Below are 17403 nucleotides of genomic sequence, written 5' to 3' on the forward strand. Positions count from 1 at the left end.
GATATTTTTATAGTGATACCCTTTAACACATGAGCCTGTACTGATAAAATAGGAAATTATAGGTATTGAAGAAATTTTGCACACTTGAGCATCTCCGAATGCTCCGAATGGACAAATAAAAAAAAAAATAGTGTTCTCTAAAGTTTTGCAATAAAAGGTTATATATAAAAAAAAATAATGTTTGTTTTGTTGTTTGTTTTCTCTGTGAATAAAATGTACATTTTTATTTGTGCATGCTAAAATTTTACACATTTATCTTTGGACCAAAATATGAGGAAAATCAGTCAACCTGAAATTTAGAAAAATCTACCCCCATTTAGGGGGTTGAATAAGGCTAGCAGCGAGAGTGAAGAGAAGCAGAAGGAAATGGAAGGAACTCTCCCCCCTCCCCTACTCGGGATTTCCAAAGTGTTGTCATGTCTCAGCTGTAGAAGCAAGATTATACTGTGACCAGCGATAAAACGGTAATATCAGCCAGCCACCGAAATTGAAATCAATAAATACACTTCATAGCACCAAAAATGTAGCGAAAGTACCTCAATTGACTCATTATGTCTATTAAAATATAGACTTTGACGTCGTCCGGGCCTGCGGCCCCTTTGAGCCCGATACGACACCGCCCAACCACCATCTATATTCAAACCTCCCGCTCGTGCGTGCGTGTGTGCGTGTGTGTCTAGCCCGGCAAGAGGGCGCTTAGCTGCAGTGCGCCGCACCCCTAATTTGCTACGTTTTAATATTATTTGTAAACCCTTTTTGTTTTCATTCGTCTTTGCCCCAGTGTTGTGCAATTTACTTGTGTTTTCTTTAATTTAAATAAGTTACCTTAAATAACTATAGACGTTGCCCGGGCGGACCCGAACAGGCACGGACTTGGACGAGGATAGGAATGCTTTTATATAAATTATCATTAAATAAGTAAATAGTAACAAACTTTCCATTGTCAGTAATTTTTATATATTTTTTAATGTTTATCTGTAATTTACTCAACTTTCGCCGGGGCACGGAGTCGTAGAATACAGTAACGGTAATTGTGTTGGCGCGAAGGGCGCCATGTTGCCACCTGCGAGCGATGAGCTCAGCCCAGTCCATCTTCATCACTGACCGAGAGCAGACGCGCCAGCACCCCGGGGACCTCAACCTTTGTTCATCACTGACCAAGTAATTTCTGTATCGTTAATTCTTTTTAAATCGCTTTCGTTCGTCATCCTCGGGGCAGCTCTCGGTCAGCGGGCTGTTTAATTGATTAATTGTCTCAGTCGAGTTTTTTTCATCACCGTGTAATAAGTATACTTTGCAGCATGGCCACGTGTGTGGACCATGCCTTCACCTAAACCGATTCGTGCCTCAGGCTTTTTAACCGTGTAATGTGTAACGTGTAACGGGCGTGTAGAGAGACGTGTTAGTGAAATTAAATCTGGAGAATAAATATAAAGTGAGTACTTATTTAATCACGTGGTGAGTGAGTCTAGGAGTGTGGCGTGCCCGACGCCTAGAGCGGGCCAGGTCTGGGTAGCTAGGATAGAAAGGGCTGGTAACTCGTCCCCACTTGGGCTACGTCACGCCCTGAGTGAGAGACTCCGCCGGGTCCACGTGCCCTTCCACGTGGTGGCGCCCATAGTTAACATCTCGAAATCACCGGCAATGCGCGACCAGCCCTCAAATGGCGCCCAACGTGGGGCGAGTTACATCTTCCGCGAAAACCAGACCTGTACGAGCGTGTGAGATAGGCGGTTGTTACGCGGAGCGCGCGGAACTAAAGTTCGCGCCGGAACTATTGTTCGCGCGGAGCGCATAGCGGGACTCTGGCGCGCCGGCCACGTGATCAGCCAAGCGCACGCTTCCAGGAATCCGCGCACAAACAACGGACTCCGAGCGCAGTAAGTAACACAGTGCTGATGTGTTCGTGAGGACTGTTCGCGTGTAGAGTACCACGTGCGTAGACATGTATCCGTATCCGGACGAGTGTATCGGGTGTTACTTTCCCTGCCCGAGTTGGGACTTGTATGGCAGGACCGCCGCCGGATATGAGTGTGGCTACTGTACGGAGTACCGCATACACGGCGTGACGAAGTGTGGAGCGAGGTCGTGTCCCGGAGGTAGTAGCGAGGGCTACCGCTGCCAGGAATGTGCCGGCCTGTGGCATCGTGGCTGTATCGGCGAGCGTGAATGGACCATACTGCGCAAGTTTTTTACCTTCACGTGCGCACGATGCACTGCCGACCTAGCCACCCAGGCGCAGTACGAGGCAGAGACGCCGAAAAAGACGCCGCTCACGTCGACGCCAACGCCGCTCACGCCGACGACGCCAACCACACCGAAAAAGACGCCGCTCACGCCGACGCCAACCACGCCGAAAAAGACGCCACTCACGCCGACGCCAACCACGCCGGAAAAGACGCCACTCACGCCGACGCCAACCACGCCGAAAAAGACGCCGCTCACTCCGACGCCGACGACGCCGATCACGCCGACGCCTCTCCCGCCGAAGCCAACCACGCCGAAAACGCCGACACAGCACGTGCCAGGGACGCCGCCCGTTGCCGGAACGTCACCGCAGCACCAAGCCGACTCCTCACGCACGACGCCGACACCAGCACCACGAAGGTACGTCCTGACGCCACCCGCACCGTCACGTGTTACGCTACCGACGCCTACCGCCCTGACAAAGACGCCAGTCGTCCCGACGCCGACGCCCGCCGTGCCGACGCTCATCGACTTGACGTCTCCCGACACAAGTCCGATCCCGCCGCCGCCTGCCACACTGCGTTTCGTCGACCCGACGCCACTTATCCCGACGCCGACGCTCGCCGTCCCGACGCCGACAATTCCGCTTCCGCCACCTCCTGTCCTGGAGCCGCCAACCTCGGCACCTCTCGTCGACCTGACGTCTCCCGACGCTGGTCCTAACGCATCATCGCCAGCAAGACCTCGTTTCGCCGACCTGACACCACTCATCCCGACTATGATGACGCCTGACTCGCCGAAGCCAACCGAGCGACGCCCGACAACGACCGTCCCGCCGCAGTCTGATACGCCGTCCAGCACCCGCCTCGTGTCGGAGACACCTCCCGACGCCGGAATGACCTCGCCACCGCACCGAACCGCCGTCCCGACGCCACCAAGGTCATTTCCGGCGAAACCCGCATCGTCTCCGCCACACGACTCGCCACGGACGCCACCAGACTCGACGCCGACGCTTCGTGTCACCTTGTCGCCACCACCTGGCTTCGACGTCATCCGGTCGTCGTCACCGCTACCAGAGTGCGCAGTCGCAAACAGGACGCTTTGCGACACGATGTCCAGGGCCATGACGCCGAGACGCCTGAGCGCCGCCCCGCCGCCTGGATTTGCTCCTCTGTGCCCGCCTGGCTTCGAGGCACAGACGGATGAACCGGACCGAAAGAGACGGACGCGCGCGACGCCGACGCTGACGCCGCCTACATGCCCACCTGACACGACGCCAGAATCGACCGAGGCGCCAGAAGCGCCCGCCTGTCGGCGAGGCTGAGCCGGGCCGTGCCGAGCGCCGCCCGCGCTTGCTGCCCGCCTGCCACGAGCCGCCTGACCTTGGCCGCCGCCGCCCCTGCCGGCCGGCGCCCTGGCCACCGCCGCGCTGTCACACGCAGCAGCCGCAGCAGCCGCAGCTGACACAGATTTGGGGCTCGGGACAACTGGTGGGTCACCACCCACAAGGTTAGTTAGCCAGCGCCCATTCTGTCCGTGTGTATCGTCCCCCATAGTGTAAACATTGCTCAACTGTCATTTTGTAAACATTGCTCGCCGCCGTCATGTAAACATTGCTCGCCCTTCCATCGTGTAAACATTGCTTGTCCGTCCGCCATGTCAACATTGCCACCTGTCCGCACAAATGTAAACATCAACATTGCCACGTGGGAGTGCGCGACGTAAACAGTACAGGCAACGCCCCCCAACCATCTGTCAAACGGCGCTGTCATATCGGCCTACTTTCGGAGGGGGCAATTGACGTCGTCCGGGCCTGCGGCCCCTTTGAGCCCGATACGACACCGCCCAACCACCATCTATATTCAAACCTCCCGCTCGTGCGTGCGTGTGTGCGTGTGTGTCTAGCCCGGCAAGAGGGCGCTTAGCTGCAGTGCGCCGCACCCCTAATTTGCTACGTTTTAATATTATTTGTAAACCCTTTTTGTTTTCATTCGTCTTTGCCCCAGTGTTGTGCAATTTACTTGTGTTTTCTTTAATTTAAATAAGTTACCTTAAATAACTATAGACGTTGCCCGGGCGGACCCGAACAGGCACGGACTTGGACGAGGATAGGAATGCTTTTATATAAATTATCATTAAATAAGTAAATAGTAACAAACTTTCCATTGTCAGTAATTTTTATATATTTTTTAATGTTTATCTGTAATTTACTCAACTTTCGCCGGGGCACGGAGTCGTAGAATACAGTAACGGTAATTGTGTTGGCGCGAAGGGCGCCATGTTGCCACCTGCGAGCGATGAGCTCAGCCCAGTCCATCTTCATCACTGACCGAGAGCAGACGCGCCAGCACCCCGGGGACCTCAACCTTTGTTCATCACTGACCAAGTAATTTCTGTATCGTTAATTCTTTTTAAATCGCTTTCGTTCGTCATCCTCGGGGCAGCTCTCGGTCAGCGGGCTGTTTAATTGATTAATTGTCTCAGTCGAGTTTTTTTCATCACCGTGTAATAAGTATACTTTGCAGCATGGCCACGTGTGTGGACCATGCCTTCACCTAAACCGATTCGTGCCTCAGGCTTTTTAACCGTGTAATGTGTAACGTGTAACGGGCGTGTAGAGAGACGTGTTAGTGAAATTAAATCTGGAGAATAAATATAAAGTGAGTACTTATTTAATCACGTGGTGAGTGAGTCTAGGAGTGTGGCGTGCCCGACGCCTAGAGCGGGCCAGGTCTGGGTAGCTAGGATAGAAAGGGCTGGTAACTCGTCCCCACTTGGGCTACGTCACGCCCTGAGTGAGAGACTCCGCCGGGTCCACGTGCCCTTCCACGTGGTGGCGCCCATAGTTAACATCTCGAAATCACCGGCAATGCGCGACCAGCCCTCAACTTAATAAAATAAATATTTACTTTATGTTATTTAAAAATCTAAAACTATGTAGGCTCTATGTATAGTTTTTACGAAGTAAAGCTTAGTGGTCTGTTGCTACATAAGTGGCTAAAGTCACTAGGAGATGTATAAGTATAATCATAATGTACACTAAGCATAATTGCAAAAGTTGGTAGTTGCAGTTTTTTAATTTAACTTACTCTTCATCACTATATGTAGTATTGTTTTATGTAGGTACTCATTTTAAGTGTCTTACCACAAATTGTTCAAAGTAGTTTATCAAAGTTATGGTGCTTGATATGTACTTATTATTACATGATATTTAATGACGGTAAAGATGAAATCCTAAATTTTTGATGATGAAACTTGCTTCTGTATAACACGGTGAAATCTTGCGCAACAACAGGGGGGGGGGGGGGGGGAAGCCAATGGTATTTTGCCCCCCCTCTGAAACCTTGAAGTGGGGGCAAACGGGGGGCAAAGAAAGTGCTGTGTAATCAATTTTTAGATGATAAAACTGCTTAAATAGCACCATTTTCCACTTTAAAATACAAATTTTTTCCGGGGGAGGACCCCCGGACCACCCCCCGCTTCAATAGGGGGGGATCGATGATTCTTTATAAAAAGGTATATTGCCCCCCCCTTCCCCCTTTGGAAATTTAGTTGTTACGCCCCTGCTACTGAGGCCCGGGAGAGCAGCGAGAGGTATGTGTGTGTGTGTGTGGTGGTGTTGCAGGCGGCTGGAAGTGGCTGTACGCGGGGTGCAGCGTGCTGGCGGTGAGCGCGACGGGACTGGCCGGCGTGCTGCTGGTGCCGCTGGCGGGCAGCGCCTGCTACCGGCACGTGCAGGCCTTCCTGGTGGCGCTGGCCGCCGGCACGCTCTGCGGCGACGCGCTGCTCCACCTGCTGCCCCACGTGAGTCCAGTCATGACACAGATCCAGGGTCGGCTTTACCAGAATATTCGAAAAAGTCGTCGCCTGAGAATTGGAGTGTTCTATGTCCATTGAAGTCGGAACCGAGATACAAGCATTTGAAAGTTCAAACAACTATGAATATCATGACATGGAACAGAATAATATTGGTCTTAAATTAAGAACAAACATTTTTATGTGCGTAGACGTGTGTGGATATAGTACAAATGAATACTAATATTAATTTCGTGTCCATAGCATAAAAAACCTAAAAAGTGGTCATAGAACACTCCAATACTCAGGCGGGGAAGTGTAAAATAAAAAAAATATATATGTTTTTTTATTGCAATTGAATGTCGGTGATGTCCGTCGATGGTATAATTAATTGTACGGATGGATATGTTTCGGTGGAGTGTAACAATTGCCCAATTTTTTAATTCGAGTCACATCCGGAAATTTTTTTTTATTATCAGTCTTGAAATTCAAGTCAAGCTCGGGGTAGTTGTAGAAGTTAATCTTCGAGGTGTTAACAAAATGAAGAGTATTAAAACAGATCGTAATACAATATTAAAAGTTAAAGTAAATAATAAATGCAGAGTAAATTGGAATAAAATGTCATCACTATACTGGGGGGGACCGGTTTTGCTGGAATATTGGGAGATTTCTGACGTTATTTCAAATTGTGTAGTTAAAAAATTTTAAGGTCCAACAGCTAACTTGTTGTCCAGATCATTTAAAAAAAAAAAAAAATTGAACTGTGCGAATATCAGGTTTTTAGTTAGAATCAGATATGAGTATCAAATTATTTTTGAATACAAATATCTTTGAATTCCACTTTTTTTTTTCTTTTTTTTTTCCCCATCCCTTGTTTTTTATCACTACTGATATGTGTAACGAAAAGAATACCAATAATAGTTTGTTGTCAAGTTTGAAATGTTTCATATATGCTGTGTTTCGAATCGTTCACACAATTATTCCGCTACTGTTTAGCGTGACATTAGTGAAAAAATTAGACTTGGTGCATTTTTTAAATGTTGTCTATTCTTAATGTTTTGATTTTCAAGTCCCGTTAAATCATCAAAAAATGTTTGTTTTTAGCAAAAATGACCTAACTTCAACAGTGAATGTCGACATACGCTCAACTGAAAATGTATGCCATGTCAAATATTTCTAAGCAAACGAAAATTCATTATATCAAAGAGTTATCGTCTGAAGTCGAAATCAAAAACGAATAATTAACTATTTGTATTCGAAAATTTATATATTTACACAGGTGTGTTTATTTTAGTTAGTTAATGGTTGAGAGAAGTGTGTCGAGTGTGTGTTAGATCTGCGTGTGCTCTATAGAGTACAGCTCAGTCGTGTGTTTGCAGGCTATCCTGTCCAGCAGGGGGGAGCCCGCGGCCTCGGTGCTGCAGGGAGCGGCTGTGTTCGGCGCTCTCTGCGTCTTCTTCACGTTGGAGGCCGTCTTCAGCGCTCGCGGGCAGGTCTCTCGCAGCTTGTAGTCGGGTGTTTGAAGTGTGACTTCTTTGGGGTGCCGTGGGAGTGAAATTTTAATGCAATATTTTAGTGAAACATTTCTGACGCGAAGAGGACAGAGAACTTTCCTGCTGCTATTTTCAGTAGTGTGATTTTCGTGGCCTTTTTTTTGAAAAAGCAAGGCAATCAGAAAACAAATAGAGTTTTATGGTTTTAATTCAAAAGCCATCTGTCAGAAAGCAAAGAATGTTTCAAAATAAGGTGGTTTTCTGGAAGGGTGAAGAGAAGCAAGGGAAGTGGAAGTAATCCAGCGACAAACTCCTTTTAAACTTTCTTCCTTTCCCCTTTCGTTGCATTCCAAGGTGTTATCCTGTCTCATCTGTCACGCCCCCTTCCCCGAGGTGCAGGAAGGCATACAGTATAAAGTGGCGTAAGTGGCGCAGTTAAGCCGCAGAGATGTAGTTTTCCAACTAAGCCGTTCCCGTCACTGTTAATTTACGTTCGTCCAGCAGCAAAATACTACAAGTTTGTGATTATAATGCCACCCTCACTTTTAGTTTCAGCAGTTTTGGTTAAAAATCCTCAAATTATTTTTGTGTAAATATTATTTTTAAAAAAGGGTTAAAATAATGAACCATGAACTAATAAATAAAATTTTGCTGTAAATAATTTCATATGCAAGGAAACATGTATATTTGATACATGTCTAGTGTAAACAGAAAAATGTATTATTTATTATAGGATGGGTCTGCCAAAGAAAACAATGCAGGCGGCAAGAAAAAGGCTGAAAAGGATGACTTGCAAGGTAAGAACTACAATTATTTAACGTTGCTCTAAAGTGATAGTGTGCAGATGGTGAATGAATTTGAAGGCGTTTCAGCCAATTAGGGAGGAATAAGTATATGAGATATTGCAATAGAAAATCAAGAATATTTTGAGTGAAGAATTAAGGTTGGCAGAGCTTGTGTCGTGGAGAAATCTTGGCATTGATTTCAACTGTCAAAAATGAGTTATGGCTTGCAAGAAAAAGATGAATTTTTTCTCTTGTAGAACTTTTACATCATATTAGTTGCATTATAATGTGGGAAAACGGTACTGCATGTTATTACTTAACATGGCGCAGTTGGTAAATTGTAAAAATGAGCTGCACAATAAAATGTTAATTTTTTATACCTTAATTTGAAAAACTCACAAAATAACAGTAAATAATTTTACTATGAACAAAGTAAATAAGCTTCTTTCATCTCCTCCAGGATAGTCTCCTTGGCCAAGTGCTGATCCAGAATGGGTGTCAGGGGAGGGCCAAATTAAATTTTCTAATACAAATTTAGTACATTTAGAATTGAAATATTAAGTAACTTACATTTTATTTGTGGTTCAAAAACATCCCATTATCTATAGCACTGCAATAAAATAATACTTCTGTAAGTTTGTTAAACTATGATAAGGAATTGGGAGAAAACGTGAATATTTTTTAGGGTTCAGAGGGAATCCATGTCACTATGGCCCTTCTGGATTCGTCAGTATCATTGGCTAGCGATGTACTTATCACAACATTGATTCCATGATTGGAAACATTTATGGAAAGCTTTCTTCGGAAGGGCCTTCAGCAACTCCTTCGTAGCCCTCTCAATGTCTGGAATGGTGTCAAAACATTTTTCCTATTAACATAGATTTTATTTTTGGGAAAAGCCAGAAGTGTTAATTCCGAAGAGTAAGGCGGATGTGGACGGACAGGAACGTGTTTGAGGGGAAGCTGGGATGTTTGAGTGGAAGCTGGGATGTTTGAGGGGAAGCTGGGATGTTTGAGGGGAAGCTGGGATGTTTGAGGGGAAGCTGGGATGTTTGAGGAGAAGCTGGGATGTTTGAGGAGAAGCTGGGATGTTTGAGTGGAAGCTGGGATGTTTGAGGGGAAGCTGGGATGTTTGAGGGGAAGCTGGGATGTTTGAGTGGAAGCTGGGATGTTTGAGGGGAAGCTGGGATGTTTGAGGGGATGCTGGGATGTTTGAGTGGAAGCTGGGATGTTTGAGTGGAAGCTGGGATGTTTGAGTGGAAGCTGGGATGTTTGAGTGGAAGCTGGGATGTTTGAGGGGAAGCTGGGATGTTTGAGTGGAAGCTGGGATGTTTGAGGAGAAGCTGGGATGTTTGAGGGGAAGCTGGGATGTTTGAGTGGAAGCTGGGATGTTTGAGGGGAAGCTGGGATGTTTGAGGGGAAGCTGGGATGTTTGAGGGGAAGCTGGGATGTTTGAGTGGAAGCTGGGATGTTTGAGGGGAAGCTGGGATGTTTGAGTGGAAGCTGGGATGTTTGAGGGGAAGCTGAGAGGTTTGAGTGGAAGCTGGGATGTTTGAGGGGAAGCTGGGATGTCTGAGTGGAAGCTGGGGTGGTTGCAGACGCGACGGAGATGGGCTCGATGCTGGAGGGAGGCCGCCACCACCACCACCACACGCCGCGGCACGGCGGCCCGGGCGCGGTGGTGCAGATGGTGCTGATGGGGGACGGGCTGCACAACCTCACGGATGGGCTGGCGATAGGCGCGGCCTTCGGCGGCGACACTGTCACCGGCCTGGCGACCACCGTCGCCGTCTTCTTCCACGAGCTGCCCCACGAGCTGGGTGCGTGAGTCTCGCCAAGCACCTCTCTCTGGTGCCGTGTTCAGTGAGCAGCGGGGCAGGTGGGGGGGGATTACAGTTTGAGAAACACGCTCAGGAACTATGTGAGGTCACAAATTTAAAACATTTCCATGCTATTACAAAGAAATAATTTTTTTTTCCCCATTTTATTTTATTAGTCTCAAATCCAGTGATTATACAATTTTCAAGGACTGTGTGTGAAACAAAGCCTCAGTCGTCGAAAAAATGAAGGAAAATCATGTCAGCACGCCTTCCCACGCAAAGAAGCCAGCAAAAAATTACAAGAAAAATAAGCTTGTGAATTTTAAAAATAAAAAAAATAAACCAGGAGAATTACGTTCACAATAACTTCGAAAAAGAAACAAATTTACATCATTTGAAAACCTAACCTGAAATTTGACAAAAAATTTTTATAACAAACGATTATTGCTGGATGGCATGGGGAAGGCTGTAATCTGGGTTGTTACAACAGTTATAAACCATCTCTTCTACCATGAGGACGGTAGGTGTTACGTGCTGTCGAATAATCCCATTCTCAGGGTTACTGTAAAATATAGTACTAGACACTTATCAATAAGTTCGTTCTGGGTGTCGGGCACATGTTGCTGTGAAAGCAGCTGGGCTTGGAGTGAGCATATATTTGTACTCTGATTTGTTATTCATTTACTGCTGTGTTTTATTTATTTTATAATAATTTTTGAAGTGAATCTTCGTTGGACATGATGAGGGTAAAATTTTAAGGCCAAATTTCGATGCAATGTTTTCGTAAAACATTGTTGTGAAACGTTTTCTGATCCGAAAAGGACAGAGAACAGGTACTATGCTAAAAAGATATAAGGAGAGCAATATGCTATATACTTTTTTTTAGGGATGGGATTTTCGAATCTTGGATTCGTCGAATATACCGAATCCTATGGATTCGAGGATTCGTAGGATCCGAGGTAGGATTAGAAGTGGGATTCGAAGTGGGTTTTTAAGAGTTTTAGGTAGTAATTGAAAATTGTAGTGCTGGCCGAAGTTCGAAAATTTCGAACCGAACTGAACCTTTACGTTCGGTTCGGTTCGGTTCGAAACCTCTTAAAATATTTTCGAAAAACCGAACGTTCGTTTAAAAAAAAAAAAAATACATTTTTATAATTTTCTAACCCCCATTTGAGACCATTCACAAAACAACACAACAAAATTCCATTACTTGTAATATTCCGACTTTTATCACATAATCGTCGCCTCAACAGTTTCAAGCGCAGACAAAATAAAAAAAAAATTATTAATTGTCGCATAACTCGTATAGCATTTTTTCATATAGGCGCGCTTTGTTTTTTGTTTACTTTAGAGAATTTTGTATGCATTTCTCGTACTACGTAATATAAACTATCGTACAAATGCCAAAGGTATTGTATATTATACCTTTAACTATAGTGCGTATACGAGAAGTGTTGTAAAATCACCAAACATTGCGTACCCCATACATTAAACTAAAGCGCATGTACGAGAACTCTCGTATTTCTGCAAAACTAACGTGATCAAGTTAACACAAGACAAATGCGGTAGAAAATGATTACGTAAATTAGGTACGTATTTTAAATTACTGGGATGTATTTATTTTCTTTGGCCTTTTTGGTTATAACAGTCAGGTACTGAAAATATTAATTTAATCTTGTTTATTAAAAGTACTGGTCCAGTAAATTTTTACAGTACGGTACTAAGTTGACTAGCGTAGTCGCGGCAGCCATCATTATTTCTCGTGTTTTTTTTTCCGACGCAAATTTCTATAACCACACTTCTTACGTTACGTTTACAATATACAATTGTTCTTGAGGTGATTTGCGATGAGCAGGCTTACGTCGTTTAAGTTTTCCAAATGGAGAAAAGATAATGACGACCCAGATGACCCAGAACCACCCCAAAAAATGTCTAAGTTTCTTCTGACGAGCAGCATTCTTCCAAGAAAACAGCAACTGCAGTCAGCGGGTTTTGTAATGTAGGTAGATAGGTAACTTAATTCACATTCGACTTTTTTTTATGTCCTATTAAAAAGTTTTACTTATTGAAAATGTTAGGTTATGTCTACCACAAAAATATGTTATGTGGCCTTATGCTGAATGTTCGTCATCTTTATAATATTATATTTTTTTAAATGAAGGTTGGTGTACACTGAAAAAGGAAGATAGTCTTTTGGAAATTTAGATGGAACTTCTTCATGAATTAAAAGTATATGATTTTCTCTAAACTGTTTTCTTTCCTTCATTATTTATTGTATAAACTTTACTTATAAAATGTTTTGCAATGTTTTAATAAAGCTAAGCTATATAATGTTTTAATTTTACATATGGCTGGAGAACCTTTCTTTCTCACCATTCAGTTAAAGACCAAAATGCTGGTGGTCGGTTCATTTTAATTCAAAACAATTATTTCTGTATGAGGTTCGGTTCGGCACGGTTCGAAATTTTTTTTGCTATGGTTCGGTTCGAAACCAGAGAACTGAGTTTCATCCAGCTCTAGAAAATTGTATACCTAAACTATATTGTAAAGGTAACGGAAATAGCACAAACATATATAAACTACGCTGTATTTTGTCAATTAGCATAACTACTTGATCATTTCCAACCTTCAATGATATAACATTGCAGAAAAAAACGTAACTTTTTTTACATAGTGTCTGTTATACAAACATATTTTATTGAAAACATAGGAAGGATTAATTTAACAGAGAATTAGACAGATGAAAACTTACATGTGTGGTTTTTGATGTTATTTGTCTCTATTTTATATCAGGCGTATACACTATGCACTTATTTTATAATTTTTATAAATACACATGTGCTTTTTTTTAATACATAGGCCTATGTATTTTTTTAAAATAAATGTGTGATTTTTTTAATAACATGTGAAGTTTAGTGTGGGACTGGGATTCGAGATTCGATGACAAACACTGAGTATTCGAAAAAGGATTCGGATTCGACCAAAATGTGGATTCGTCCCATCCCTACTTTTTTTGCTTGTTTGCAGTCTTTTTGTGCGATTATTCGTCCCCTGCCAAATAATTAGAACTGAGAGAGATAGAATAACGAAACAATAAAACAGAGAGTGTTCAAATGTGCTGTTTCAGAAAATATATGTAGCTATCCTATACAGTCAACTGTGAGTGCCCTTGAATTTTATATTTGCTACCAGCGCGCTCGCTTTCCTCCTTGTTCAACCAGCAGAGTTTTTATTTTAGTAAAATTTGTGAGAAATACAAAAAAAGGTTAGGATTTTTAAATATTTGGAAAAGAAATAAAAACCAAAAAAAAAAAACCACTCTGTTAAGTTTAGAAAATTGTTTTTTTTTTTTTTCTCTCTCTCTTTTGGTTTACCCTTACATTATACTTAAGAGTCGAGGTTTGAATTGCCAAAGATTATTTTCTTCTAACATGCACTTTTTATTTCACTCTGAATGGCAGCTGAGGAAAGACGATGTTGGTTTCGCAGGGGACTTTGCCGTGCTCATAGAGTCCGGAGTGAGCGTGCGACGGGCCGTGCTGTACAGCGTATTCTCCTCGGTCCTGAGTTTCATCGGGATGGCCATAGGGCTGTGGCTGGGAGACTTCGAAGCGGCCGGCAGCTGGATCTCGTCGTTCACTGCCGGCACCTTCCTGTACATCGCTCTGGCGAACCTGGTATGAAGCTAGGCCGGTTTCATCTAGAGAAATTTAATTAAATCGTAGTTGAATTTTTTTTTTACCATTGTGATGACTGCTGATTAATAGAGAGATAAAAACAAATTTTTTTAGTTAGGCATTAATTCTTATACAGGTTACGAAGGGAAACGTGCTAGAATAAAGCAGCCTTACAAATGAATTCTCCACATCAGTAATAATAAAAAGACTCTAGAGTAACTAGAATTTATAAATGATAACATAAGTGTTTCTATCTATCTGTGGTTATATATTTGGAAACTTCTTTTCAAAGAAAAGGACAAACAATAACATTAAAATTCTAAAAAATGGAAAACTAAATATTTTTAATATTTTTGTTAAATTATAAATTTTCTTTAAGTATTTAAAAATATCCATGTCTGGTTCGAGTCCAAAATCTCGTGTACAGCCGCTGGTGTAGAATCATTTTCCCTGAGCTGACACAAGGTTGCAGACACACAAATTAAGTAATAAAAAAAACAAAGGCCAACACAAAAATATAATATTCACTCTCTCTCTCTCTCGTGATTTACCGAAAACAGAGGACTAAGAAAAGTAATCCAGAAATTTAGTGTATTTTGAAGCACCAAATAACCACCACATCTACGGCGAGACAACTCACAAAATTTTAGGAGTGAAAATCACGATGAGTAACTCAACCATCACTGACCGGAGCCATCTTGAAGAATGCCTTGGACAACAAACAAAGCGTGTTACTAACAAAAAAAATTGAGCATTGGAAGCTTACGCAACCCAAGAAAATAAAAGTTGCGAGGCTAGCGCAGAACATCCAGCGAGAAACAGGATTTGTCTGACTGGAGCTATAACAAACTAGAATTTAGCCATCAAATCAAAAAAATATAATTCAAAGTTGAAAATCGTGATAGTAAATAAAGTCAAATTAGAGGAAAATATATAATTAAGTTAAAAATGCAGTCAAAATTTAGCAAATGATGTTGGGCTAAATCCAAGGCATTTTTCCAGAAAATATCTGAACGTCTACTAGACTGTGATATGTTATGCCCATGCCAGCTGTAATTTCCTTGTAATTGGCGGCCATCTGCAAGAAAAGCGATTGCTAGGGACAAGATTATATAGTGAATTGCTATAACCTCGCAAAGCATGCTAAAACATTATATAACACCAAAAATTACAGTTAATACACCATTTAGCTCTGAAATGTAACTAAAACAATAAAATCAATCAGCAATTTGATCAAACTTAACTCAAAAATTAAAAAATTAATCTTTTACTGTCGTTAATTCATTCAATGTTATTTATTTCATGTGAAATTTTAGTACCAAAATGTATAAACTAAATGACTTGGAAAACTTTAATATTACGCTGTTTGATCTCGCATCTCTTATTAGTAACACATTTTTACATTAATGACTTTGGCACATTTTTCAAACACACAAAAATTTGCCTTAAATTTTTTTTAATTTATATTAGTAGTTCTGTTCTACACATGCTCATTACTAATTATTTTATTGTACAAGTGCATCATGTGTCTGTCAAAATGAGACCACGTATTTTGTTGGAATGTGTGTTAAGAAATATTTAAGTTTCATATTTTTTAACATAATTAATTATTTTTTTTATGAATAAAATTAATAACACAGATATCTTCTGTTCTAAAAAATGAAATCGACCTAAAAATGAAACCACGAAGTCTTGTCTCTAGCCAGGACATTCAAGATGTGTTTGCTTCTGCACTGAATTACCTATTGTGATTGGTGCGCCGTCAGTGTGCATGTGCCCGTGGGAAACTCGACCAGTCATGGAGCTAGAGTGTTTAGTCTCGACGTGGCTCAGAGACGGGGGAGCGACACGTGGGGACGCGGGGAGTGGTTGCAGGTCCCGGAGATGAAGGCCTCGCGGGGCGGACTCCCGGGGGCGATGGTGGCACTACTGCGGGCCGGCGGCGTGGCGACGGGAGGCGCGGTCATGCTCGCCATCGCGCTCTTCGAGGACTCCATCCTCACCATGTTCGGCTCCTGACGGCTTCCCTCCACTGTAACACACATTTCAAACAATACCCCGTTCCTAGGGACACCTGTATTTCGCGATTTCATTTCATGTCAAGGTGTTTCACATAACACTGTAGCTTTTTCTAAGAGTCGTGGCAAATTGTGAGGGTGCAGCAGTACGGTGACCACATTCTCATTGGCCCCGTCAAGAGCGGGACGACACCTCTCACCGACCTCAGCCAATAACCACAGGAGAAAAGCTACAGTATTTTGTGAAATACCTTGACACGAAATGTATTCGCGAAATACAGGTGTCCCTACCCATTCCTAAAGTTTTGGAAGTTTTCTGATGTACACGCACTTGCATCAAATATTGACAGACTGTATAAAGGCTACATACAAATAAAAAATTATATAAGTACTTTATACTTTAGTGATTGATATTGAATACTGGTCTGTTTAATTAATTTAAAATATTTTTATTTTATTGTGAATATTATTGATAGTTGTGCTCATAAACGTTTTCAAGTTGTAATTCAATGAGCGAGGTTATGTATTATTTATTTGCATTAAAAATTATTATTTATAAATAATTATGATTAATAAATTAGAATAAGCATTCAGCCTATTTATTGATTTTTATTGTTAATCCATCTCCACTATTTTACTAAGTTAAATAATTAATTTTATACATGTACGTACATTTACATTAATATTGAATACAGAATATTTAAATTTTTAAATTGAATTTATAATTTATAATTTTCCTACTATTTATAATATTACTCCATTCCTTTTGTTGTTCTATGTCAATGTGCATTTATGTTTTATGTGCATTTAAAATAATTTTAGGTTTTTATTATGCAGTAAGTATAACTAATGATGCTTGTACATAGATACACACACCCAATTTTTCTCTCATGCATGAGAGAGAATGGTCTGGAGAGATCCAAGATATTGTTTCACTGCCCCTTTTGGATTGTGTTGACTTTCTGTCGTCCTGCTTTTGCAGTCCGTTGCCCAGGGTTTGTATGGCGAGATTATTTGGCCCTGGCGAGAATGGAACTCGATAGACTTGTTGATACCAACAGTAAAAGAATACAAACTGTTAGTTACAATGCTCATGAATTTGACTGATTCTCTTAATAGTACAGTGAATAAAATTGAATGAACAGGAAACAAGATAGAGTAAAAAATTTATTTTGTTCTACACGTCCCCAACTAACAAAGTTATTGCCTGTAAAAACACAAGTGATGCCTCGTTTGAATGTGTGGGGGGAATTTTTTTTTTACTGCTGAATGTTTAATGTATGAAGAACAAAACATTTTTACCTTACACAGGAAATTAAAAATCTTAATTTGTAGTAATAAAATGTTCAATTTATCTTCTATAATAATTTGCAGGAGCCTGAACTCTGAGGAGGGCCAACCACACAAGTAATACACAATAATTACACAAGCTATGCATCATGTCCATCGCTACCCAGTGGCTGCCTGCACTAAGACCAGGGATTGGCAGTCGGGGCCAAACGCGGTAAACACTCTGACCTCGCAGGAGGTCGTGGCAGCGAGTGTACGTGGGGGGAGAGTTGTCGAGACTACCAGCGGAGTCTGAGCTCGTCCAACGACAGTCTCAGAGCTGAACCTTCTTGGTGCCC

The 17403-nt window shown here is 42.4% G+C and overlaps 1 protein-coding gene across 1 annotated transcript in view; it reads left to right on the top strand.

Moving 5' to 3' along the window:
• LOC134539061 (zinc transporter ZIP10) overlaps window positions 1–16171 on the top strand; it is a 53263-nt gene extending 37092 nt beyond the window's left edge. Inside the window, exons 4-9 of the mRNA XM_063380772.1 lie at window positions 5813–5991; window positions 7362–7475; window positions 8209–8272; window positions 9859–10080; window positions 13570–13757; window positions 15633–16171. Coding sequence (XP_063236842.1) covers window positions 5813–5991; window positions 7362–7475; window positions 8209–8272; window positions 9859–10080; window positions 13570–13757; window positions 15633–15776 — 911 coding nt within the window. The 3' untranslated portion in view covers window positions 15777–16171. The remainder of the gene's footprint in view (window positions 1–5812; window positions 5992–7361; window positions 7476–8208; window positions 8273–9858; window positions 10081–13569; window positions 13758–15632) is intronic.
• Window positions 16172–17403: the final 1232 nt, after the last annotated feature.

This window comes from Bacillus rossius, chromosome 14, assembly GCF_032445375.1.
Source record: "Bacillus rossius redtenbacheri isolate Brsri chromosome 14, Brsri_v3, whole genome shotgun sequence".
Classification (NCBI taxonomy): domain Eukaryota; kingdom Metazoa; phylum Arthropoda; class Insecta; order Phasmatodea; family Bacillidae; genus Bacillus; species Bacillus rossius.